Here is a 26,222-nt window from a genome sequence, read left to right as displayed (position 1 = left end):
ATAGTACAACCAACACTGTCAAAGGGAAAGCAGTTGCACAGACAGTGGTAGGTTGATATTCTGATCTGATGTATTGGTGATGAACATTGAGATTGAGTGCAAATACTAAGTACTGTTTATGATATGATCTTACTCTTTTAGCATCATGAAGAACATCTGGGCGCTGTCTTGACAGCAAAAAATGTCTAACCCCAGTTATTGCTCCTTAGGATACTGTTTTGTTACTGTTTTGTGGAGAAAACTCATGAAACTGCCTCATTACAATGCACCAAAGATTGTCCATCTTGGTGAAAATGTGCGCTGTGTGACTTAACAATCGCTGTGGGCATTTTTAATATCACGTTATTGAATTGTGCACGGTAAATACAGGTCTGTACCAGGCAGGGAGGAACACATGGTTCATGTCCCAAATGGTATGCTATTCCCTTTATAGTGCACTACTTTACTCCTAAAGCACTGCACTTCTCTATTATATCCTTCCAATGAATCACCTTCCAGTTGGGGAATATTTTAGCCCTATAAAAAGTCTGCAGCTGTTCCCTATGGAAAGGTGAACAGTTCAACTGTTCATGTGGCACAGGTGTCTCGTACAGTGGAGATTAGCCACAGTGGGTGAGAAGGTCTAAAGTGTTACTCGACTGAAACAGACGACAGACGTGGGCCTTTCTACTATAATGCCACATGCAACAGATGAGCCTGAAGAGTCTCAGATCCCACAGCACGTCCCCAAACAAGATGAGCAGCGGAGAGGTGAGGAAGAGGAGGAAGGAGCAGAGAGGAAAGGAGCAGAGAGCTGTGAAGATGAGAGCAACAGCTCGTCCAACATCGAGTCTTGGAGTCAGTCTGACAGCACACCAGAGAGCAAGAGTGATGAGGAGAACGGTGACAGTTTCGAGCCAGCCGGTGAAGAGCCATCCCAAGACTCTCCCTTCCCTGATGACACAGGTCCTGCAGCAGAATGATTCACTCAAATAGAGGCTAATGATGACGACCCACCAAACCTTGCCAGTACTCCGGGTGCCTCCCACTTCCTTGGTGGCTACCCTCCTCTGTCCCCAGACACTTCCAGCTCCATCGATGTTACCCGCCTGTGAAAAAGTGTTAAGAAACGTCCTGGACCACAAAAAGACAAAGAAAATAGATTTTTAAAATCCCTAAATGAGAATCATGAATTACCAAATTGACTCGATTAAAAATCTGTCGATGTGCACATAACGCTCTGGATAATAGCTCCTGCTCATTCTGTATATCTGTATATTCTGTATACTGTTTAGCCCTTTCCTTTCCATCCAATGCCTCTCTGAATGTGTTATATAAAACCTTGTTGCATATCTAACGCTAATATGTTATGACACATTTGTTAGCGGTGTCCTTATCGTTAATAATTATGCAAAGGAGGTGGCAATCTTAGTATGCAACTGGTTAAGGTCCCCCCCCGGAGTGCGCCGATTAGATGTGTGTTGATAAACTCACTTATGATGAGTGACAGTGAGCAACATTGGGGTCACGCTGGTCAGTCCCGCTGCCACTGCTGATGAAAACACACGGAAGCAAAATGCCAGAAGTGTCCCTGATGCAGGATAGGACAGAAATAAAACACTGTAAAACGTGGGCGTTGCGTATTTTTGCCAGTTAATAACCAGGGAGAGGTGTGTGTGTGTGTGTGTAATGATCAGAGATATCCATCATGGTTGAAGGCTGCTTATGAACCTATCACCCAGTCGAAAACCTCTTTAACTCTAATTTTACAGCCGTGTCCAAGCTCAGGTGTTATATTCCAAGGGATAAACACACATCTGACCTTACATTGACTGGTTTAAACCTGAGACTGAGCTCTGTGTTAGACTTGACTCAAAATATAGCCCAAATGTAAATAAAATGCAAGTCTGTCTCACACCCACCAAAGCCAAGGATTTCATACGTGAAATTGAAAGGTCATTTCCGATTGAGCCGACATATGCAGAGTTTACCGTGAATGCAGTCTCTGCTAACACAGGAACATTGCCTTTGGATCGGGCTACAATGCGAAACTTCAGCGCTATGGATTGAATCCAGCCCTAAAATGCAAGTGGCTCTGTCCCTGTTGAGCCCTTGGTGACAGTGGCAGCATTTAGACAGGCAGCGCAATTCTGATTTTTTTCCCCCACTAATTTGTGTTTTGACCAATCAGATCAGATCTGAAAAAGCTCTGATGTGAAAAGATCTAATGTGATTGGTCAAAAGACCAATTAGTGAAAAAATATCCGAATTGGGCTGCTTATGTAAACACAGCCAGTGACACACCTGTGTGCCCAGAGCGAGTACATATACTGTAGGCTACATCTCAATTGTTTCCCTGTTGCTGACGTGTCCCTCCCCTGACAGCTCTAATAGCTGGGGCTGAGACAAGGCTTGCTGCTGCTATTCACCATTCCTAAGACCTCAGCATTAGAGGCGTGCAGATGAGCTGCCACGGTCAGCACCAGCAAACCCTACTCAACCATAACATTATGAATATTCCTCAGTTATAGGATGTAAAGTACACAGACCTAATCAGTTTAGAGATGACTGTATGGAAACCATAATTCTGCATGTTTAAATGCTTATATTCTGAAAGATACACGTTTATTAGAAAATGTATTTATTGTTATTGCTTTCTCCTGCTGTCAATTACCTAGAGTGTTCCAATGCCAATTGATATCTTGCCATCTCCCCTTTAGGAGGATTAATATGTAAAAAAAAAAAAAAAAATAGTTCAATATTACAAAATTAAATAGTCTATAGCTTTTAATGATGACTGGTTTAACTGAAAGTGATTTGTGATTTTAGCGATTCAAGATGATTGTTTGAGCTAGGATGCTTCCTCTATTCTAATGTCACTGAGATCAATCTGATTAAACTATCGGGAACTTGTTTTCTATAGACGTGCATTTTTTTGTACTTTCACAATGTGGTTACACTGCCTGTGACAGGTCCTGGTCAAATAATACATTGGAATGCTGTGGAGAGGAATGGAGGAATAACTGATATCAAATCGGAAAATGCATCTCTCCGAGCAACAACGTTAAAGATTATCCTCAAGTGTATGACTAATTCAGTCCCCAAACAAGCAGCTTAAAAAAAATTATCCTGTCAGGATAGAGCAGGTACCCAAGATACAGACCGAGCCTCCCCGGCCCTGAACGATGAATGGATCTTTTCAGTCTCGGACCTTTTCAATTGCACTTAAAACTCTGTTTCAACCCACCCTTTTAATGACCTCACATGCTCCCCTCTCCTCAGGCTCTCAGCCACTACCTTGTTTTAATCACTTCTCGCTCTCAATCCCTTAACACACTTGTAAATTCATGGTCTCATTTGTGGCTGGTCTTAGCTAACGCAATACTTCACCAATCAATAGGTCCTTTGTACATTGTCCCACTCCAGATAGTGCGGCGGGCCATCTGCACAGATAACTTGCAAACACTCATGGGATAGCTAAAAAAGAAGGGAGGTGTTTTGCGGTGGTATAATCAGTACTTAATGTTTGAAATGTGTACGAATATTTGGTAGCTAACGCATTAGTTAGCGTCTGCTTGCTGGCTAAACCAGTCTCAAATAAATCCATATGAAACAAAAGGCAGGGATGCTAACAAGGCAAGTTCACACATTCTATGCTGAATACTCCCTCTAGCTAGCTAGCTAACTAGGGTAGTGAAGATTTAGCTAATGCACAAATGGGTTTTCATGATATCTGTCCTGCAATGATTAGTGCAGAGAGTTCTACAGCACAGCTGACTGCTCTCTGTGAGGTTATCATGCCGTCCCTAGGAGGGGTGCGTCACTTGAGTGGGTTGAGTCACTGATGTGATCTTCCTGTCTGGGTTGGTTCCCCCCCCTTGGGTTGTGCCATGGTGGAGATCTTTGTGGGCTATACTCTGCCTTGTCTCAGGATGGTAAGTTGGTGGTTGAAGATATCCCTCTAGGGGTGTGCGGGTTGTGCTTTGGCAAAGTGTGTGAGGTTATATCCTTCCTGTTTGGCCCTGTCCGGGGGTATCATCGGATGGGGCCACAGTGTCTCCTGACCCCTCCTGTCTCAGCCTCCAGTATTTATGCTGCAGTAGTTTATGTCGGGGGGCTAGTTTGTTATATCTGGAGTACTTCTCCTGTCTTATCCGGTGTCCTGTGTGAATTTAAGTATGCTCTCTCTAATTTTCTTTCTCTCTTTCTTTCTCTCTCTCGGAAGACCTGAGCCCTAGGACCATGCCTCAGGACTACCTGGCATGATGACTCCTTGCTGTCCCCATTCCACCTGGCCAAGCTGCTGCTCCAATTTCAACTGTTCTGCCTGCGGCTATGGAATCCTGACCTGTTCACCGGATGTGCTACCTGTCCCAGACCTATTATTTGACCATGCTGGTCATTTATGAACATTTGAACATCTTGGCCACCCCTCATAGCCTGGTTCCTCTCTAGGTTTCTTCCTCGGTTTTGGCCTTTCTAAGGAGTTTTTTCCTAGCCAACGTGCTTCAACACCTGCATTGCTTGCTGTTTGGGGTTTTAGGCTGGGTTTCTGTACAGCACTTTGAGATATCAGCTGATGTACAAAAGGCTATATAAATACATTTGATTTGATCATGTTGGCCAAATGTTACAAAGTAGTGAGGCACAGTGTCTGCTGTCAGAGTCAAATACATGCTGATTTCTGAGAACAGTCCTATAACTTTGTTGCCTATTGTGACTTGTGACTTTGTGGATTTTGTGAGGGTGGGTGTTGGGACATGGTGAAAACCGATTTGATGGGGTGGGCTGTGGTCTGTTCAGAAACCCCAAAACCTTTAAAGTTTCAATCATGCTTTATTAATAGCCTGAGATGTGAATTTAAAATTATGCCAATCATGATTAATTAATTTATAACCAGAGAATTGGGATGATTACAACAAGACCAAACATGCTTATTTTTTAAATGAGTCCATGTCAAGGAAGGTTACAGGCACATCTTTTCATAAGAGAGACAAGGCTTTCGGCAGGAGTGAATTTCAAGATGATGGCTTACTTCTAAAAATAGATATATCCCCAACCTAATTTATTGTGATGGATTGTATTATATCATGAATTTAATAATATATTTATTTCCACTCACATTGTGTGTGTGTGTGCGTGTGTGCTCGTGCATGTGTGTGTGTTTGATTGTGAGACTTGGACTATTGTGACTTTGTGGATTTGTGAGGAGGGGTGTTGGGGCATGATAAAAAACGGTTTGCTGGAGTGGGCTGTGATCTGTTCAGAAGCCCTAAAACTTTAAAAGTTTCAATTATGATGTGAATAAAAAATCATACCAATCATGATTTAATGAACTAATAATCAGAGAATCTGGATGATTACAACAAGACCAAACGTGCTTATTTTTTTAAAGTGAGTCCATGTCAAGAAAGGTTGTGTGTGTCTGTGAGTATGGGAGTGGCCTGTCAGGTGTGGGTGTGACTCCGTTACCACTGTCCAAATGTCCAAGCCTGTAAGATTGCATGAAGTTGTGAGGGGCATTTCAAAAAGGTATAATGTTGGTGTGTCAAAGGCCAAATGAGGTATAAATAAAGCCCAGCTAACACCACAAACTAAACTTATAGCAGGCTAGTGGATTTCATCTTGGAGTGGGTTCGTTCTTGTTTTTCACAAGAGTATAACATTTCAGAGTTATTATAAGATACAATTGGCTTCATTTTTCATCGCCCAACTTTTTTCAGCTCATTTTGTGATATCTGGTTGAAAAGTATCTTGGGGAAAGGTAACCACTTATTTATATATATATAAAAAAAAGTATGTTATTTTTTATGCTTTTTTTTCCTAAATAATCTTTCTCAATGTGTGTGTGTGTGTGTTGTCTGCCTGTGTGTGTATGTATGATTGAAAATAGATGTGTTTTAATTTAAATGGATATGATTGTGATTTATAACCAGCTTTTCTTTTCACTATTAGAAGTTCTGGGGGAAATGTAATTGATCTTTTCATTTATTATTTTGTATAATATTTTTTACATTTGTTAAATTGTTGAATAAAACATTTCCACCCCAGATACAAACGTATGCAAACAACAACTTACAGACGCACACAAACAACGAGTGCATCTCATCTGCCCAGACCCGCATTATGCCTGCATTATTGTTTGCCACTTGGCCTTAAATTGTACCAATTTGTTTTTCTCGGTCACACATGCGACTTCAATATTTCAATAATAAACCTCGAGATTTTCCACTTTGTTAACGATGGCGGACTGATTGATTTTTAGTATACGTTTTCTCAAGATGAGTGATGAGAAGTGAATCGTCCATCCCATTAGGTATCTCACTACACCTAAATATGCACTTTTCTTGAAATATGCAGACAGATTGATTAAAAGTCATGTTACATTGTAGTACGTCTCGCCCCGTCCATAACGTTTGGACTGTGGCATTCCCAGAATGCATGGATTATTACGTCATTGTTAGTTTTAAACTTAAGATATGACTCTGCCGTTGTGCTGTAGAATTAGCACATTTTGTATCTTCTATAACACATGCTATACATTAGTTTATGCTGCATTAAGTGTACATTTTCGTCATGTGTTATTTTCAATGCAGCACCAGGAGAGTTTACAGAAATCTGTAAGTACAGCTGCCTTCTGATATTAATTCACTAGTTCATCAAGGGCTAATTTCTGTGCTTTTAACTTGATTTTATTGTCTTTATAGACCTGTTATCCACAGCTGAGAACCAGGGGCCTTCATAGCATGGGCCAAGTTCAGCTAGCATGGCCAGTGTAGTGCCTAGTAAACGTATGCTGTATATATCTGCTGATTCAAATGGTAGCACATAGAGTGATTGTTTCCACTTTATCCTAGTGAAGCACACTGGCTGATGGAGAATGATAAAGTAGGATTTACAGTCCCAATTCATACATGATTTGGTTTTACCTTCCAACATACAGGGCCTTCGGAAAGTATTTAACCCCTTGACATTTTCCACATTTTGTTACATTACAGCCTAATTTTGAAATGGATTAAATATGTTATTTTCCTCAGCAATGTACACATAATACCCCATACTGACTAAGCGAAAAACAGGTTTTAGGAATTTTTTGCAAAAGTATTAAAAATAAATAACAGAAATACCTTGTTCACATAAATATTCAGACCCTTTGCTATGAGACTCGAAATTGAGCTCATGTGCATCCTGTTTCTACAACTTGATTGGAGTCCACCTGTGGTAAATTCAATTGATTGGACATGATTTGGAAAGGCACACACCTGTCTATATAAGGTCTCACAGTTGACAATGCATGTCAGAGCAAAAACCAAGCCTTGAGGTCAAAGGAATTGTCTGTAGAGCGCCGAGACAGGATTGTGTCAAGGCACAAATTTGGGGAAAGGTACTAAAACATTTCTGCAGCATTGAAGGTCCCGAAGAACACAGTGGCCTCCATCATTCTTAAACGGAAGAAGTTTGGAACCAACAAGACCCTCCCTAGAGCTGGCCGGGCGGCCAAACTGAGCAATCGGGGAGAAGGGCCTTGGCCAGGGAGGTGACCAAAAACCTGATGGTTACTCCGACAGGGCTTTAGAGTTCCTCTGTGGAGATGGGAGAACTTTCCAGAAGGACAACCATCTCTGCAGCACTCCAACAATCGGGCCATTATGGTAGAATGGCCAGACGGAAGCCACTCCTCAGTAAAAGGCACATGACAGTCCGCTTGGAGTTTGCCAAAAGGTACCTAAAGACTCAGACCATGAGAAACAAGATTCTCTGGTCTGAAGAAGAAAAGAAAACGCTTTGGCCTGAGTGCCAAGTGTCACATCTGGAGGAAACCTGGCACCATCCCTTCAGTAAAGCATGGGGATGGCAGCACCCAAGATGTCTCGAGGCTGTAGTCAAAGGTGCTTCAGCAAAGTACTGAGTAAAAAAAAAAGAATACTTATGTAAATGTGATTATTTGTGGATATAAATTTTATTTCTCAAAACCTGTTTTTGCTTTGTCATTATGGGGTATTTTGTGTAGACTGAGGGCTAAATTTTTTTTAAAAAATCCAATAAGGCTGTAACGTGACCAGTGTCCAAAACACATCCAAGGCTGATCACCATTGAAAACACATCCAAGGCTGGTCACCATTGAAAACACATCCAAGGCTGGTCACCATTGAAAACACATCCAAGGCTGGTCACCATTGAAAACACAACAAAGACTGGTCACTAGCCTATGTTGGCCTATGCAGTTTTTTTCAGCAGAGTGATCAATGTGATAACAAAACAAGCTTATAAACATATCATTTGTCCATGGAGCACATCTTGAAATCCCAAGGGTTTGCTGGGAGCTGGCTGGCATGCTTTCCAGGCTTTCCAAAGAGAATGGTCCTGGTGTTGTTGGGAGTGAATGGGGAGCAGATTGCTGAGGCAGTCTCTCATGTCTATCCAAGGCCTTGATACCTTTGATCTCCTTCACAAACAAACAAGCTTTTAAACTAGTTGGCGCTGCTGGGCAATATCTCCCCGCTCGCTTTATTTTTCTGTCTGCCTGGTAAAAAAATGCTGATCCTGAGTAAACTGCTCCAACATGAATAGTTATGCACAAAATGTAGTTTACGAAGGTTCAATCAGGAAGGCTGGTCTGAATGCTCATTTAACTTCTTCCAGCAAGCATAACATAACTCACTTTGTTTCCTGTTCTACGGGCATAGTGGGAATGAATAACAACGTTTCATCAGCATAGCATCTTGTTTCTTCTCCTCTTTCCTATGAGCCATGTGCGGAATGTCATTCACCTATTTACCTTATAGCCTGTAAGCGCGGCACAATAATGCATTTTCCTCATGCTTGCTGTTAAGCTCTGGGCTCACTCTTGCAATTATCACCTTCCCTCTCGCTCAACCAATGGGCGTAAATCTTAGGATGTATTTATATGTCAACTTACCCTCGTTCTCCACTTGCTGTTTTCCAGTAAGTTTTTGACAACCATCCAACTCCCCACCACCACCAGCTATATATAATAACCTTAAGGCCTGTCATTGGAACTTTTTACTCACCGAGGTGGCTCCGAGGTAGCCCCGCAGATGGCTACCTGCCATTACATCATCTGGCTCAGAGGATCTTCCTTCGGAGACGAGGCCATTCCCTGAGCTATTTAATAAAATGTCATATTTCATTCTGGTCTTTGTTGTTCATTCAGCTAAGCCTGTACTCGATTCGAAGTGTACGGCAAGGAGTTGTGGGTAGCAATATCGACGCCCACCATCTTCTGAACGACATTCAGAAGCTGAAAAGCGCTATGAAAACCTAGGAAGTAAAGGTGATCAGTGCCCTCGGTGCAATAGGCTATAGAAACCGGACATGAAATTGAAATGTAGACAATCTGATTGTTATCTCCCGTATAGGCTATGGCTTATACCTCAACCATGTACCGTAAGACAGCCTGAGAAGTGCCCAGACCATTCACGCCTGATATTACCCCCAAAGGTTTTCAGTGGGTAAAATACTGGGCTGATTCTCTTTCATAGCCTGCCCTCTCTCTCATCTGAAAAATGCGGTAAGAAGACAATCATTTAATCTGTCCAGGGATGGAATTTTCAACCTGCATTTACATAACTATGGTTAACTGTACTGTAAACTTCAACACCTTCTCACAAAGCAACTGTTATGAATATGGTGTTCACAAATCCTCATTGTCAGCCCTAGCTATGGAAACACAATTTCCCTAGTATAACACAAGGGTGTATACACTGGTGAAACAACAGTGTCACAGCTGAAAAGCAGCATTAGGGCTCTATTCAATCCATATCTCTGAAGTTTGAATAGTGCCCTTAATTTCAGGCGTGGAATTCAGTCAGTGCACTCACCCTCTGGTAAAAGAAGACATCTTTTATTTAACTGTACATCAACTGTACATCAAATTGTCCCCCCCCCCCCCCAGGTGTCGCTTATTATCCCTGGTGTATATATCCCTGTGTTTCCTGTCTCTGTGCCAGGTCGTCTTGTTTGCCAAGTCAACCAGCGTTTTTCCTTGCTCCTATTTTTTCCCCCAGTCTCTGTTTGTTTCGACCCTTGCCTGTCCTGACTCCGTACCCGCCTGCCTGACCACTCTGCCTATCCTGACTCCGTACCCGCCTGCCTGACCACTCTGCCTGTCCTGACTCCGTACCCGCCTGCCTGACCACTCTGCCTATCCTGACTCCGTACCCGCCTGCCTGACCACTCTGCCTGTCCTGACTCTGTACCCGCCTGCCTGACCACTCTGCCTGTTCTGAATCCGTACCCGCCTGCCTGACCACTCTGCCTGTCCTGACTCCGTACCCGCCTGCCTGACCACTCTGCCTGTTCTGACTCCGTACCCGCCTGCCTGACCACTCTGCCTGTCCTGACTCTGTACCCGCCTGCCTGACCACTCTGCCTGTTCTGAATCCGTACCCGCCTGCCTGACCACTCTGCCTGTTCTGACTCCGTACCCGCCTGCCTGACCACTCTGCCTGTTCTGACTACCAGCCTGCCTATCCCCTTGTACTGTTTTGGACTCGGATCTGGTTTCTGACCCCTGCCTGGCATGACCTCGAGACTGCCTATCCTCTGGTACTGTTTGGACTCTGACCTGGTTTATGAACTCTCGCCTGTCCCCGACCTGCCTTTGCCTACTCCCTTGGTTATAATAAATATCGGAGCTCTACAATCCGCCTCCTGTGTCTGCATTTGGGTCTCGCCTTGTGCCCTTATACAAATACCATGAGTACTCTTTTGAATGTTTTCTAACGAGCTAGTGGAAAAAATGACAGACAAATCTCTGGTCAACCGTTCTATGGTTTATTATCAATCGGATATCATTTTTATTTCCACACAAAATATATGGTTTTCATTGAAGAGTTCAGTAAACATTTTAATAGCACTACAGGGATCCAATCATTTATATTCAATACATCAGGGGTGTCAAACTCATTTTGCCCCAGGGGCTACATTCGGTTTTCAACGAGATCCAGAGGGCCACGCTGAAAATTGGTTATATTTCAAACATTTTTATAGTCCATCGTTTTTGGAATTTTCTAATCTTCCTGACTGTCTAGTTTTCATTTCGGTGATTATTAGCTAGTTGGACGCAGTCAAGAAACTGTATGAGTGCAGGTCCATTATAATTTCTACACAGTTTCCATTTGGTTTTAGTCATTTTAAAGTGAATTAAGTTCATTTCCCCCCTCCCCAAACAAATATTTCCACCCACGGGCCAGATTGGACTCCCTCACTGTATGTTTGACACCCCGGCTATGGACTTCACCTGCACACGTCACAATATTCTGTCAATTAAAAGGACAAAACAAATAGAATGAACAATGTCAATATAATTCAGCTTAATCATATCATATTGTTAATAGCTATATTTATCACTCTATTTGTAATCACTATATTTCGGTGACGCTTAAATATTCCCGGTATTACATTCATATACATAACAATGTCAAACGAATCCCTGCACAAGAGAACAACTAAACCTCACAGTCCAGCCCTGTTCAAATACTTCAGGAATGTAATCCTTCCTTCCAACCTTCAGTAAAATAATCACATATATGAATTGGTTGGATTGGTGGACGTAAAAGGACAATAACCTTGCTTACACCGATCCAATCATACACAGATCTGTTAACTCAATGACGGAAGGATGCAGTTCGAAAGTACAGTTGAAGTCGGAAGTTTACATACACTTAGGTTGGAGTCATTAAAACTCGTTTTTTAACCACTCCACAAATGTATTGTTAACAAACTATAGTTTTGGCAAGTCAGTTAGGACATCTACTTTGTGCATGACACAAGTAATTTTTCCAACAGTTGTTTAAAGACAGATTATTTCATTTATAATTCACTGTATTACAATTCCAGTGGGTCAGAAGTTTACATACCCTAAGTTGACTGTGCCTTTAAACAGCTTAAAAAAGTCCAGAAAATTATGTTATGGCCTTAGAAGCTTCTGATAGGCTAATTGACATAATTTGAGTCAATTAGAGGTGTACATGTGGATGTATTTCAAGGCCTACCTTCAAACTCAGTGCCTCTTTGCTTGACATCATAGGAAAATCAAAAGAAATCAGCCAAGACCTCAGAAAAAAATGTAGACCTCCACAAGTCTGGTTCATCCTTGGGAGCAATTTCCAAACGCCTGAAGGTACCACGTTCATCTGTACAAACAATAGTATGCAAGTATGAACACCATGGGACCACACAGCCGTCATACCGCTCAGAAAGGAGACACGGTCTGTCTCCTAGAGATGAACGTATTTTGGTGAAAAAGTGCAAATCAATCCCAGAACAACAGCAAAGGACCTTGTGAAGATGCTGGAGGAAACAGGTACAAAAGTATCTTTATCCAGAGTAAAACGAGTCCTATATCTACATAACCTGAAAGGCTGCTCAGCAAGGAAGAAGCCACTGCTCCAAAACCGCCATTAAAAAGCCAGACTACGGTTTGCAACTGCACAAAGATCGTACTTTTTGGAGAAATGTCCTCTGGTCTGATGAAACAAAAATAGAACTGTTTGGCCATAATGACCATCGTTATGTTTAGAGGAAAAAGGGGGAGGCTTGCAAGCCGAAGTACACCATTCCGCAGTATCATGCAGTATCCCGCAGTATCATGTTGTGGGGGTGACTGGTGCACTTCACAAAATGGATGGCATCATGAGGAAGGACAATTATGTGGATATATTGAAGCAACATCTAAAGACTTCCGGCAGGAAGTTAAAGCTTGGCCGCAAATGGGTCTTCCAAATGGAGAATGACCCCAAGCATACTTCCAAAGTTGTGGCAAAATGGCTTCAGGACAACAAAGTCAAGGTATTGGGGTGGCCATCACAAAGCCCTGACCTCAATCTTATAGAAAATTTGTGGGCAGAACTGAAAAAGCTTGTGCGAGCAAGGAGGCCTAAAAACCTGACTCAGTTACACCAGCCATGTCAGGAGGAATGGGCCAAAATTCACCCAACTTATCGTGGGAAGCTTGTGGAAGGCTACCCGAAACGTTTGACCCAAGTTAAACAATTTAAAGGCAATGCTACCAAATACTAATTGAGTGTATGTAAACTTCTGACCCACTGGGAATGTGATGAAAGAAATAAAAGCTGAAATAAGTCATTCTTTCTACTATTATTCTGACATTTCACATTCTTAAAATTAAGTGGTGATCCTAACTGACCTAAGACAGGGAATTGTTACTAGGATTAAATGTCAGGAATTGTGAAAAACTGTTTAAATGTATTTGGCTAAGGTGTATGTAAACTTCCAACTTCAACTGTATTTGAAGGGGGTCATAGTATATGGTTCAGAACTTAAATAGTAAAGATCACTTCGACATCCTTCTCTTAAGCATCTTCTCTATATACAGGACACAGATGTCTGGGCCTTGAATACAATATTACATACATCACATCAATAACCAAGTATCTGATCCTAAGTTTAACACATTATTCAGATCATAAAGAGAGAGAGAGAGAGAGCGAGAGAGAGAACACACGTTATCTTGTCTAGCTATCTGTTAGTGGCACTAAAACCTATGATCGATAACAACCGCAAACAGAATACATCACAGTTAAGAAGACCAGGTCGCTCAAATATCTGGCACAACATTCATAAGTATACCAAGAGAGAGATTGAGAGCGAGAGAATCAGAGGGGAGAGAAAGCAGGAGAAGAAGTATGTGTCCCAAATGGCACCCTATTATAGGACCGGTTATATAAAAAAAAGAAAGTAGTCCGCTATGTAGGGAATAGGGTGCCATTTGGGACATGGACGAGATGTCAGTCTTGAGTGGGCAGAGGAACGTGTGTTTAGACAGTGAGACATGGCATGGTGCGGTGCGCTGTGGTGTCGTTTCACTGCGGAAGTGCTTTCAGGATGGCATTCACCTCCTCCGCCACGGCTGTCAGCGCAAACTCAAACTGCTCCTGTGGAGAGAGAGAGCGAGAGAGAGAGAGTTGGACAGGATTGAGTGTAAAGTTACAGGACTGCCAGTGAATCCTATCTGAGTGACACTTTTTATAACTACCTCTTGTTGAACAATATATTGACAACAACATATATACCATTTCTTTCCAAATCAAACATTTTTGATTTTCAATATTCATGTTTATAGTTTCCAATATTCATACTAAAGAAATTACTAAAATACTACTCTAATACTACTAAAATACTATTACAGAGGAAGTGGTAAAGCTTCATATGACACCAACTTTTGCTTTGTAGCACCTACAGATGAAACATTATGGACTCTTAAAGAAGGTCTGGGTAAGGCCAAAATGTCACAAATATTCCAACTTCAATGAATTATTTCTTAATTATGCTTCAATATACAAATGTCAAATATATGTCAACAATCTTTCCTCCAAAGGACCCTTATATGGATAAAATACCCCAAATCATGGTCTCACTTTGTTGTAGTTGCATGAGGAATCATCCCAATGCCTACACTTTCTCGTTCTGAACCTCTAAAGTGGGCGGAACGGGTGTGGCTTCATGACAATGACAACAAGAGAAGCCACTCACTGATTTGACAGCTTTTAATGCACTTACACCCCTGACACCCACTAAACATCAGCTATGCGGGTGTCAGCTAGCACGGGTTAAAGCTTGATCTGAATGAATCTAGGCTTAAGTCAACTCTTCTCTCAAGTGTTGATGCGTGTGTATGTGTGTGACTCACTGTGCTCCCTCGGGAGCACAACAGGACCCGATCGTTTTTCACCCTGAAGACACACTGTTTCACATTCCACTCCTCAACTCTCACTCAGGATCCAGGCACTAAAATAAACTCACTGAGGAGAGGTAGGCATTTGCAAGAATCAGACTTCAGATGTGTCAACACAAAACCTGCCACATTGTCGCCCGGAGTAAAATACAATCTATACTGAGGAGTAATGTGAATATCTTTTTTGCTTAGGTTGTTCTTATTTATATAGGTCTTCATAAAATACCTTTAATAGCTCTAGTTAATTACAACATTTAAAAAAAAGAAAAAGAAATTCCACAAATCTTTAAGCCTTGGAACATATTGATTAAGCTGTATCGGTAGTCATTATGGTGGCCTAGGAAGAGGGTTTCACATTTCCACCACTGGAGGGAGTGAAACCTCTGTCTTTCCCCCACAAAGTTACAGGAGACTTGCTCTTGAGCATAGAGTCAGTATATTGTCTATTGGTATGAAAAAAAGTGTTCTTTCAACAATGTAAAATCTAACACATCTATCTAAGACCAGAACAGCTAACGTTGCATATATTTTACAGCTAAAAGCTGTCCTAAAAAAAAAAATGTAAATCGATTTATGCTCTTGATGAACCTGTGCTACAACATAGTAGCATCAATAATATTGCTAGTTCTCTGCTGTAAATTTAATTTGCCCTTAGATGTTTCAGTGAAAGGCTTTTAACATTTACGTTTGCCAAAATGCAACCTTCCCGTAACAAGCTCCAATCAGATACCTGAGTAACCGGTAAATATGATTCAGCGAAAGCTGCATTAAATCCATTTCATTTACATAAATAATAACTTCAGGATGTCTCCACTAAACAACTTTGATAAACGTGATACAGCCTAATTTTGCCCCGATTGACTTTCATTTGATATTTCTGGAGCTAAATGCAGCCGTCTTAAACGACACAAGCTTCTTCTTTCGCTGCCCATCACAATTCAGTGGTCACAGATGAAACGAGCACGGTCTGTTTAAATACACACGTTCTCCAGGGAACCGACTTGCTTGTAATGAGATGTTTCAAACCTCCCTCACTCCCAGGTAAACAAGTTAGATCATTTTAGTGAAAGGATGAGCAACGTTAACATTCAGTTATTGCCGTGATTGTTCCATTTCCGTACTTTGTCTAACAACACTATCATTAATCGAGCAAAGAATTTGTGGGTCAGAGTGCAGTATTTATTTAGTTTCATCACAGACAGACGCGCTTCCTAGAAAGTTTCTCACATTGGCTTTAGCTGGGGGGCCTGCCTGGGCAAGTCCAGGGGGTTGCCTAGCAACACTTGCCTCAAAGCCGAGGCAATGTTTGCGCATAGCGTGACAAATTCCCATGATTTGTGAATCTGTTCAGATCGAACAGCTAAAAAAATGGCTTTGAAAAAAAAATACGATTTCAGCTAATAGGGAGAAGTATAAAAAAAAGAACGATATCATACTGTAGCATTGACTAATCTATAAACTATTTACATGTAAGACAAATGTGGGTACATTGGTGGACAAAATTCGGACTTGCTCAACCTTTAAAGAAAAGAGCAGAGTTAGAGTTAGGAGGCCTCTCTAAATTCTAGAGGCAAACAAGAATTACATGTATTTCTTTATTTGACCTTTATTTGAACACGGAGTCCCATTGAGACCAAGGTCTCTTTCACAAGGGAACCCTGCATACACATCATTTACAAAATACAATCTAATACTAATATATGAAAAATGACAATAGGGGAGACTGGGGTTAGTTGTCTCATGGGTTGGTTGTCACAGTGCACATTACTCCCAATCCAGATGGTGCTGTGTGATAACTTTCAGATCAAAATATGTGAATTCTTTGAAAGACCTCATCCACCTGGTCACTATCAACTCCATTATAACCATATTGTTTGGCGACATTGCCACCATATAATAAATCCCAAGCTCTTTTGTGATGTTGCTATAAAGACCTCCCTTTCCAGTAAACACAAATATCTTTTTGACCGACGTATCAAAATGTGTTTGTAAAATGTGACAATTATTTTTAATTCCACGAGAGGTACCGGATCCGGCCAAATACTGTAGGTTCCGGGAACGAAACAGTCGAAAATGGATCCTGTACCGCTTGGCTCAAATGAAGCACTGCTTATAATAATACAAAAAACGCTTCCTATTTCAACCTGGGTCTTTCTATTAATGTTGAAGAGAATCTTAGTAAAAAGTAAAAAGTAAAAAGTGTGACCCAGGTCTCCTCTACATTCAAGAAAAACAATGACATTCATCAGGAAAGAGGTCCCCAATCAACATTTTGAACTACCCGAGAGGCACCAGAACATCCAGTTGAATGGGGAACTCTAGATTGTTCCATACATGGGATGCAAAGAAACTAAAAGCAGATTTACCTAACACTGAGGAGATCGTAGCGATTTCCAGTTAGCCATCCCTGAGACCGGGCATGGTAACTCATCAGTCTAAAGGTTATTAATAAAGTAAGGTATGGCAGGAGTTTTTGTAGGAGAACATGAGTTTTGGATATTGCAAAAAAGAAATGCTAAGCTTACTTCCACTTGGAGATCTTTAAACTCTGAGGGCTGGTTTCCCAGACAGAGATTAAGCCTAGACCTGCACTAAAAAGCGATTTCAAAAGGGGTTTCTCCATTGAGCATGCTTTTAAGTTCAGAACAAGGCTTAATATGTGTTTGGGAAACCAGCCCTCAGTGTCTGTGGACATAAACTTCCTCGTGTGATAAAAAAATAATTAAAAAAAGCCCCTCCAATTAATAAGTGGTCTTGATCATTTCAAGCAACCAATCATGTCATTGTGCGCTTACCCGTGAACTAGACGCACCTCTTTGTGAATGGCATGAACTCCCCCACTTCTCCCCTCTCCCCACTCCCTCCTTCCCTCCCTCTGAGCGAGGGACCGTACCTTTGTCTGGACCATGCCGGGTCTTTGGTCTCTCAAGTGCTCCAGGGTAGCGGCAATATCAATCTCTTTAGCACCTGCAACAGACCGCACATTGGACTGAGTTCAAAGCAGCAGAGTAATCCAGCTCACATCTGTCAATCTCCTTTCTACCCGGCTCCCTTTGGATAGGCATGGCGATTGAAAATTATTACATTCATCCCTCGAAAGACTTGGAAAGGAGCCACTGACTGTTTTCACTAGAATAATATATGCATGGGGATATTTCTGGGGCAGGGAATATTGTACAATCAATGATGCAATCAAAGAAACTGTGCCCTGCTTGAATAAGAACCATGCATTGTAGTAGCAGGCATAAAATTGCACTATGCCCAACTGTGATTCAGAAGCTTGCATTCTGATGTCTGAGATAATCGGAAATGAATGGAAAATCAAGCCAATTTGCTATACCTTGTATGATGTGGGAAAATATGAGAGATGTGTTAGATTTGATATAGTTGACCTTCACCATATAATACATGTTTTTGTGTCATTTTAAAATTCAGCAAGTTATGTGAGCTGAGTATCTGTAATAGACTCAATAATGCCAATGTGCAATAAACTCTCATTTGAAATCTCCTTTCACCTTTAGCTTGAATAACTTCAACAACCAGACTATTGTGGGAGTCTCTAATAAATGGCGAGTTGGAGGGGACCATGAGGGCTCATTTGAGATTCACTCCCAAAAAAAGAAATAGAGGGAGAGAAAGCCCAGAGCCCTTAAAGACGTTTTGAAAGGGGGAGAGAGGGAAGGGGCCGGTTAATTCAGCTGGACTCCCAGCTCAAAGTGATCCAATACAACTTTCATGTTTTAGAAGTGTTGGATTCTCAAGTTTAAGAGGGGAGAAAATTCTCCAACAATAAAAGGCTTCGGAGTGAAATTATTCTTGTGTACAATTCACTCTGGAGGAGAGAAGAAGATGAAGAAGAGAAGGAGGAAGAAGAAGAATAAGGCGAAAGAGGGATTTTATGTCTGGGCCCCCCAGGCTTTTCATTCTGTTTGGGAACACAAGGCCTCACACTTCTCAAGACCAGATGAGCCTCACACCAAACAAAGAGGGATAGGCCGCTCATGGTCTGGGTTGCTCATTGCTCAACATAACAAAAACTTGTGGGTCTGGTCCCAGGCCCAGTCACAATCACAACCACTAGCTAAAGCCACAGCCACAGCCCAAACCCAAACCCTAGCCCCACGCCCCATCGCAAACCTCTAGCCTGAACCCCAGAACAGGGATGTGTGTGACAGCCTGAGAAAGACCTCCATCCAGCAGGACCATGCTACCCTGACTCTGCCCTTTGATTTCTCCCATTAAGACCAAAGCTATAGAGAAAGGGTCCAAAGACACAGAGAAGCAGGAGGTTAGGGTCAGGGCCAGATGTACGGATGACCTGCTCTGATAGGGGTGGGAGGCCAGGGGGCATAGGGGGACATCTATTGTATCCACTGCTGGAGTTATTTCTCATTATGCGATACAGAGCCTGGTGTTGTATAGTAAATCAAATCAAATCAAATTGTATTTGTCACATGCGCCAACTACAACGGGTGTAGACTTTACCATGAAATGCTTGCCCTTCCCAACGATTCAGAGTAAAAAATAACAATACATTTTTTATATATATATATATACTGTATGCCTTCATGTAAATATCTACCTCAAATACCTCGTACCCCTGCACATTGATCTGGTACTCCCTGTATATAGCTCCCTTCTTGTGTATTTTATTATATTATATATATATATATGCCTTTTATATATATATATATATGTGTATGTGTATTTGGGTTGTGTCGGTATGCGTGTGTGTGTGTTATGTGTGTGTGTGTATGTTTACGTATGTAGTGTTTGTGAATGTGTGTGAGAGAGTCAGTGTAGTGTGTGTGAGTGTGTGTATGTGTGTATATAGTGTGCATATATAGTCTTGTGAGTGTGTATAGATTGGGTCAGTGCAGATAGTCCGGGTAACCATTTAATTAAATATTTAGCAGTCTTATGGCTATTTAGTAATCTCATGGCTCAGGGGTCAAAGCGGTCTCGGAGCCCGTTGGTTCAAGAGCCGATGCTTCGGTACCGTTTGCTGGACGGTAGCAGAGTGAACAGTCTATGACTAGGGTGGCTGGAATTTTTGGCCATTTTTTGGGGCCTTCCTCTGACACCGCCTGAAATAGAGGTCCTGGATGGCAGGGAGCTCAGCCCCGGTGACGTACTGGGCTGTCCGCACCACCCTCTGTAGCGCTTCACCACCCTCTGTAGCGCATTTGCCATACCAAGTGGTCATGCAGCCAGTCAAGATGCTCTCGATGGTACAGCTGTAGAACTTGAGAACTTTGAGAATTTGAGGGCCCATGCCAAATCTTTTCAGCCTCTTGAGGGGGAAGGGGCACTGTTGTGTGGACCATGTTAAATCCTTAGTGATGTGGACGCCAAGGAACTTGAAGCTCTCAACCCTCTCCACAACAACCCTGTTGATGTGGACGGGGGCGTGCTCTCCCCTCTTTCTCCTATAGTCCACTAACAGTTTCTTGGTCTTGAGGGAGAGGTTGATGTCTCTCATGTCCTGACACCACACCACAAGTCTTTGACCTTCTCCCTGTAGGCTGTCTCAGCCCCATCTGTGATCAGGCCTACCACCATTGTATCGTTAGCAAACTTGATGATAGTGTTGGATTCGTGCGTGGCCACACAGTCGTGTGTGAACAGGGACTATAGGAGGGGACTAAGCACACACCCCTGAGGGCCCCCCATGTTGAGGGTCAGCATGGCTGAGGTGTTGATGCCTACCCTCAACACCTGGGGCTGGCCAATCAGGAAGTCCAGGATCCAGTTGCAGAGGGAGGTGTTCAGTCATAGGGGCCCTAGCTTGGTGATTTGCTTGGAGGGGACTATGGTATTGAACGCTGATCTATGAACAGCATTCTCACATAGTTATTTCCCCTCTTGTCCAGGTGGGAAGGGCAGTGTGAAGTACAATTGAGATTGCATCATCTTTGGATCTGTTGGGGCGGTATGCAAATTGTGGGTCCAGGGTGTCTGGGATGATGGTGTTGATGTGTGTCATAACCAGCCTTTCAAAGCATTTCATAATTACAGACGTAAGTGCTATAGGGCGATAGTCATTAATGCAGGTTACCTTGAAGTTCCTGGGAACAGGTATAAGGATGGTCAACTTGAAACATGTTCGAGATTACAGACTGGGACAAGGAGAGATTGAAAATGTCCGTGAAGACACTTGCCAGCTGGTCTGTGCATGCTTTGAGAATGCACCCTGGTATTCCGTCTGGCTCAGCGGGCATGCGAGTGTTAACCTGTTTAAAATTTTTACTCACATCAGCCATGAAGAGCGAGATCACACAGTCATCCGGAACAACAGGAGCTTTCATGCAAGACTCAGTGTTGTATTCTTTGAATTGAGCATAAAAGGCATTTAGCTCGTTTGGGAGTTCTGCATCATTGGGCATCCCACAGCTGGGTTTCCCTTTGTAACCCGCAAGCCATGCCACATATGAAGTGCTTCAGAGCCGGTGTAATAGGATTCCACCTTCCTCCCATATTGTCCTTTTGTATGTTTGATGTCTCGTCGGAGGTCGTACCGGTCATACTATATGAGCATAATATTCTGAAAACATACTCAAAGGTGGTTGTGTGATATGCATGTCAATTAATATATCAATATTTGCATCTTGTGAGAAGCCAAATTAAGATGGAATATATACTGAATAATTATGATAAATTAACTTGCCCTTTACAGGGGAATGAATTTGACATTGAAGATGGTTGAAAAAAAACAGTTGAAAAATGACCCTTTTTTAAAAGAAATTTCAAAGAAATAAATATGTACAAAAACACAATCATGGTCTTAAGGCCAAGGAGTGTTGTTTTTTTGTGAATGTTTATGATAATTAATTTCAGTTATGAGTAGTCATGCTATTGCTCTCTCCCTCTTATCACTGTCTTTCTCTCTCCCTCACCCTCTCTCTCTCTCTCTCACTCTCTTCTCCTTTCTGGAGATCCCTCCCAGAGTTTTCAGCAGAGGCCTCACTCAGTCACCCTCTAATGCGTCCCAAGACCTTCGGGCTGAAAATGGAGGTGTTTCACCGTTGCCATGGCAACGTCTCCACACAAGCAGAAAGAGTGCGAGACGGAGAGGCCCATCGACTCCTACCTTTAGCCATCCTATTTAGGACCATGTCAATCAGAATGTACGTTCCGCTTCTGCCAGCTCCGTCACTGCAAAGTAACCAGAGAGAAGAAGACGCTCATTAGTGAATGTAGAAAAAGGACACAGAGCGGATCCCTCAAATACAACAGTAGTGTTTGCCTCTTACATGAAATGAAATATCTCATTTAGAATGTCTTGCATTATTGCTGTAAAGTCTGAGGAAATACAAATGATATATTACATAGCTTACTGTACGGTATATGTACACACGGGTACAAATGAGTTGTGAATGGTAAATAGCAGTTATTTACCATACATTACCCACAGTTATTTACCATACATTACCCATTTGATAATGATATTAAATTGAAGAACATAAGATATTAATAAAAGCTGTAATAACCATTGCGTACAAAGTTGTCATCGTTATAAAAATATAAACATATTTATTTGCAGTGTTTAGATTTTTAAGAACAAATAATACAAAACATGCACATGTGTGTGTGTGTGTGTGTGTGTGGGCGTGTGCAAGAATGTGTGTCTTTGTGTGTACACATACATGTGTGTGTGTGTGTGGTCCAAATACTTCTATAGAGAGGACTGGTTTGGAACTGGCGTTATGAGGGACAAAAGCTTTCAAAAGCAGCAGCAGCGTGAACGTGTAGCAGACAGGCACCTCAGGAGCAGAGGAGAGGCGGAGAGGCCAGAGGCCATTAGCAGAGCAGCTTTGGGGAGCCTGCTTTGCTATTCCACCAGAGATAGGCACATAAAAAGCCTCTCTTTGTGCCTGCCGGGCATTCAATCTGTCTGCATGTTAATTGCAAACAAGGCGTTCACTATCTCTCTAATAAAGGCAAAGCCAATGAAACGGGAGAGACCGCGAGAGCGGCGTGAGGCGAGGAGCGCCACTGTTTATTTAATCCACTGTTTCTCATATAGAGACCAGGCAGAGACCTCTATGGCCAGACAGACAGACAGACAGACAGACAGACAGACAGACAGACAGACAGACAGACAGACAGACAGACAGACAGACAGACAGACAGACAGACAGACAGACAGACAGACAGACAGACAGACAGACAGACAGACAGACAGACAGACAGACAGACAGACAGACAGACAGACAGACACAATTAAAGATATGGAGGCAGTTACCTGCTAAGAAATAACGAGTGAAGCTTCACTAACTAAACAAAACAAAAAATATATTGGTGCAATATGGTTTCCAAAAGTACACATTTGTATGGTCAGTGAATATGATCCAAAAAATAAAAACATCAATATTTTATGTAACTCTGTGTTTAACTGTGTCTTCCTATACATTCTTATGTATTTCTTTGGACAGCGAAGCTAAAACATTTGATCCATACTAAAACATGATCCATACTCCAGCACTTTGGATTTGAAATCAATTCCTTCATATGAGGCCACAGTACAGAATGTGACCCTTTATTTCAGGGTATTTTCGTGCACATCTGTTTCACAGTTTATACATGAGAGCCCTTTGTGTATCTAGTCCCCCTATTTGAAGGGCAGGTTGACGGTTATTGGGATGAATCTTGTCCTGGAGGCAGAGCGATTTCCCGCTAGATGGGCCAGTTGCAAAGTAAAAATTGCCTATATATTGTAACAATTCATGTTGTTTTTTAAGGTTAGGGTTAGGCATAAGGTTAGCAGTATTGTTAAGGTTAGGGTTAAGTTCAGGGTTAGGTTTAAAATCTAATTGTATTACTTTGTGGCCTTGCCAGCTAGTGCCTACGCTGCAGAGCTGTCTCCTGTACATGAGTCATCCCAATCAATGCCAACCTGCATTTGAAAATTTAGGAAAATTAAGTATTTAGGAAAATTCACTTTTACTGTATGTGTAATAGAATTGTTAAAAGTTCAGTATTTAGTCCCATATTCCTAGTATGCAATGACTACATCAAGCTTGTGACTCTACAAATGTCATCATAAATGATTTGTGAATAATGATGAGTGAGAAAGTTACAGAGGCACAAAGACCATACCCCACAAGACAAGACATGCTAACCTCTCACCATTCCCAATAACAGGGGAGGTTAGCATTTTCTTTGGGGGCGGGGGGGGGGGGGGGGGGGGGGGGGGGGGTGTATGATATTTATGCCTCTGTAACTTTCACACTCATCATTATTCACAATGCGTTTATGATTATCTGTAATCATGGCATCCACATCGATGTAGGTGTTCAAAAACCTATTCTATTCTTATTTACAATAAAAGTAACAAAATACATGATTTATTAGGCACAACATTAAGCACAACCAAAACAAACCGCAATCGCACCCAACAATTTCGAAGAGTCACAAGCTTGATGTGGTCATTGCCTGCAAGTAAAATTGGATCAAATACAAAAATTGTCACTACTTTAACTAACATATAGGTGAATTAAATACACATGACACTTTCAAATATGCGAGACACATGAAGTGTCACAGAAATGTATGACAATACCCTCAAATAAAAGGTGACATTCTGTACTGTTGCCTCATATGAAACATTTGATCTCAAATCCAAAATGCTGAAACATAGAGTCAAATTAAACGTTTTCACTTCCTTGTCCAAATAAATACGTAGTGGAACGTATATTCTCAGTCTGCCATGTAATGCAATTGACACCCAATTCAGCCAGTGCATCATTACAAGGTTAAAATTATTGTAATATACTTGCCTGCAGTGGACAATTATTGGACAAGACCGACCCCGGTAGCACTTGTTAACCTTTCTGTAATGAAACAGAAGAAAGTCTGCTATTAATGTCACACTTCAAAACAGGCACATGTTTTGGAGCACATCTGCTAAATTTGACTAGATCAAAGTCATATAGTATATTGTACATCACCAAATCAAATATGTTGACGACTCACAAGAAAGGGTCACATGCTGCTTACTGTATTTCAACGATCAGGAAAAATCCCGGTTGTACTTTTAGAGGCAATAAAAAAATGATAAAACTGAAAAATTCTGTAATTCAGTAATGTTTGAACCTTTCGAGTCCCCTTGCCAATCAAAATAATATGAGGGCAAAAGTATTCCATGTTGAACAATTGGAATGAATGAAGGGTAATTTAAAACACCATACTGTGACATGTATTTACTGCCATGATGGATGCGGTGGTAAGATGGTCGTGATCCGCAACGCATTAACCTTGCACAATTATAAATGTTACACACCACAGACACACAGTGGGAGCCAACTAGCCGTCGACACCCAGCTGTTGCCATGGAAACGACTGGCTACATCGGTCCTGTTTTTTAATATTTTTTATTAGTATTCTTTTTTTTTTATACACTAAATGCTCAGAGGGGATTTAGACAAGAGGCTGTTTAAAAAAAAAACTTCAACAACGTTTAAAAAGAAAAAAAAATTCTAACCCGATACAGGAATATTAACATTTTATATACAGTAATTGATGAAATACTAGCATTGTACGTGATATACAGCATATAATTGTTGTCACCTAGCATGCATATAACATTTATAACAAACCGTATTCCATTTACTATATATTCTAAAATAAACATTTAAATGAATAACACTTTTTGAATAATGAGAAGGAGCATTTGTCTGTGAAAGAAAAAAACGTCATTAAAGTAAGATGAAAATAAAATGCATTTTACAGGTAATTTATCAAACAAACCAGGCATTTTGAGTAGTTTGAGAGTGAACAGAGGTGGTGGGAGTTATTATGCAAACCAAAAGGGTGGAAAAGTGAAAGTGAGAGGAGCGGAGAGAGAGAGAGAAAGTGTGTGCACAGGCCTGGCTGAAGAGACACGGTTTCCAATGATCACTTTTGTGACTATGCAACTGGGCTCATATTACTAGCTGCAACATCACAAAAATGACACTGGCAACCGCTAATTTCTTAGTTGGCCAAAACCACTACATGAGTGGTGCATTGTGGGGATATGAGGGTCAAAGGTGGGATCTGAACTCTGGTCTCCTGCGCCAGGAAACCAACCTCTTAATCATTAGACCAAGAGGACATTTCCTCAAGGGCTGAAGGTGACACTGATTTTGAAGTCGCAGGTAAGGCTACCTTATCATGAGAGCGCGAATCCTACTCACCTCCTCTACATGAGCCCGCTACCGTAGTGAGAGTGTGATAGCAATTACCCTTTTAGCATGGTGAGCTCTCGCTAACCTGCAGAGCTTCTCCAATTAGACGGACTTACATACCAGCAAGAGAGCAAGCCCTGCCACAGCTGAGTTCTGTATTCGTTATAAAACATCAGTATGTTCAGTATTTTGACTCAGCCAGTTGGGTAGCGTGAACAACTCAAAAAGTTGGGTGCTGGGATTACCCCAAACATGGGTTAATTTAACCATCAATTGGGTATTTTTTACTCTAATGCTGGGTTGACCTAGCAGCCGGGTCTTTTTTAACGTAATCCTAAGGGTTATTTTGAGGAGGC

The 26,222-nt window shown here is 41.7% G+C and overlaps 1 protein-coding gene across 1 annotated transcript in view; it reads right to left on the bottom strand.

Annotated features, from left to right (window-relative positions):
• Positions 1-10,755: 10,755 nt before the first annotated feature.
• ptprn2 (protein tyrosine phosphatase receptor type N2) overlaps positions 10,756-26,222 on the bottom strand; it is a 254,053-nt gene continuing 238,586 nt past the window's right edge. The window contains exons 19-22 of the mRNA XM_020494845.2: positions 24,478-24,531; positions 21,789-21,853; positions 17,592-17,665; positions 10,756-13,898 (exon numbers count right to left, since the gene is read on the bottom strand). Coding sequence (XP_020350434.1) covers positions 13,827-13,898; positions 17,592-17,665; positions 21,789-21,853; positions 24,478-24,531 — 265 coding nt within the window. The 3' untranslated portion in view covers positions 10,756-13,826. The remainder of the gene's footprint in view (positions 13,899-17,591; positions 17,666-21,788; positions 21,854-24,477; positions 24,532-26,222) is intronic.

The sequence above is a fragment of the Oncorhynchus kisutch genome, linkage group LG11, assembly GCF_002021735.2.
Source record: "Oncorhynchus kisutch isolate 150728-3 linkage group LG11, Okis_V2, whole genome shotgun sequence".
NCBI lineage: Eukaryota > Metazoa > Chordata > Actinopteri > Salmoniformes > Salmonidae > Oncorhynchus > Oncorhynchus kisutch.
Note: the sequence above shows the minus strand (reverse complement) of the source record. Positions and strands in the feature narration are given on the sequence as shown.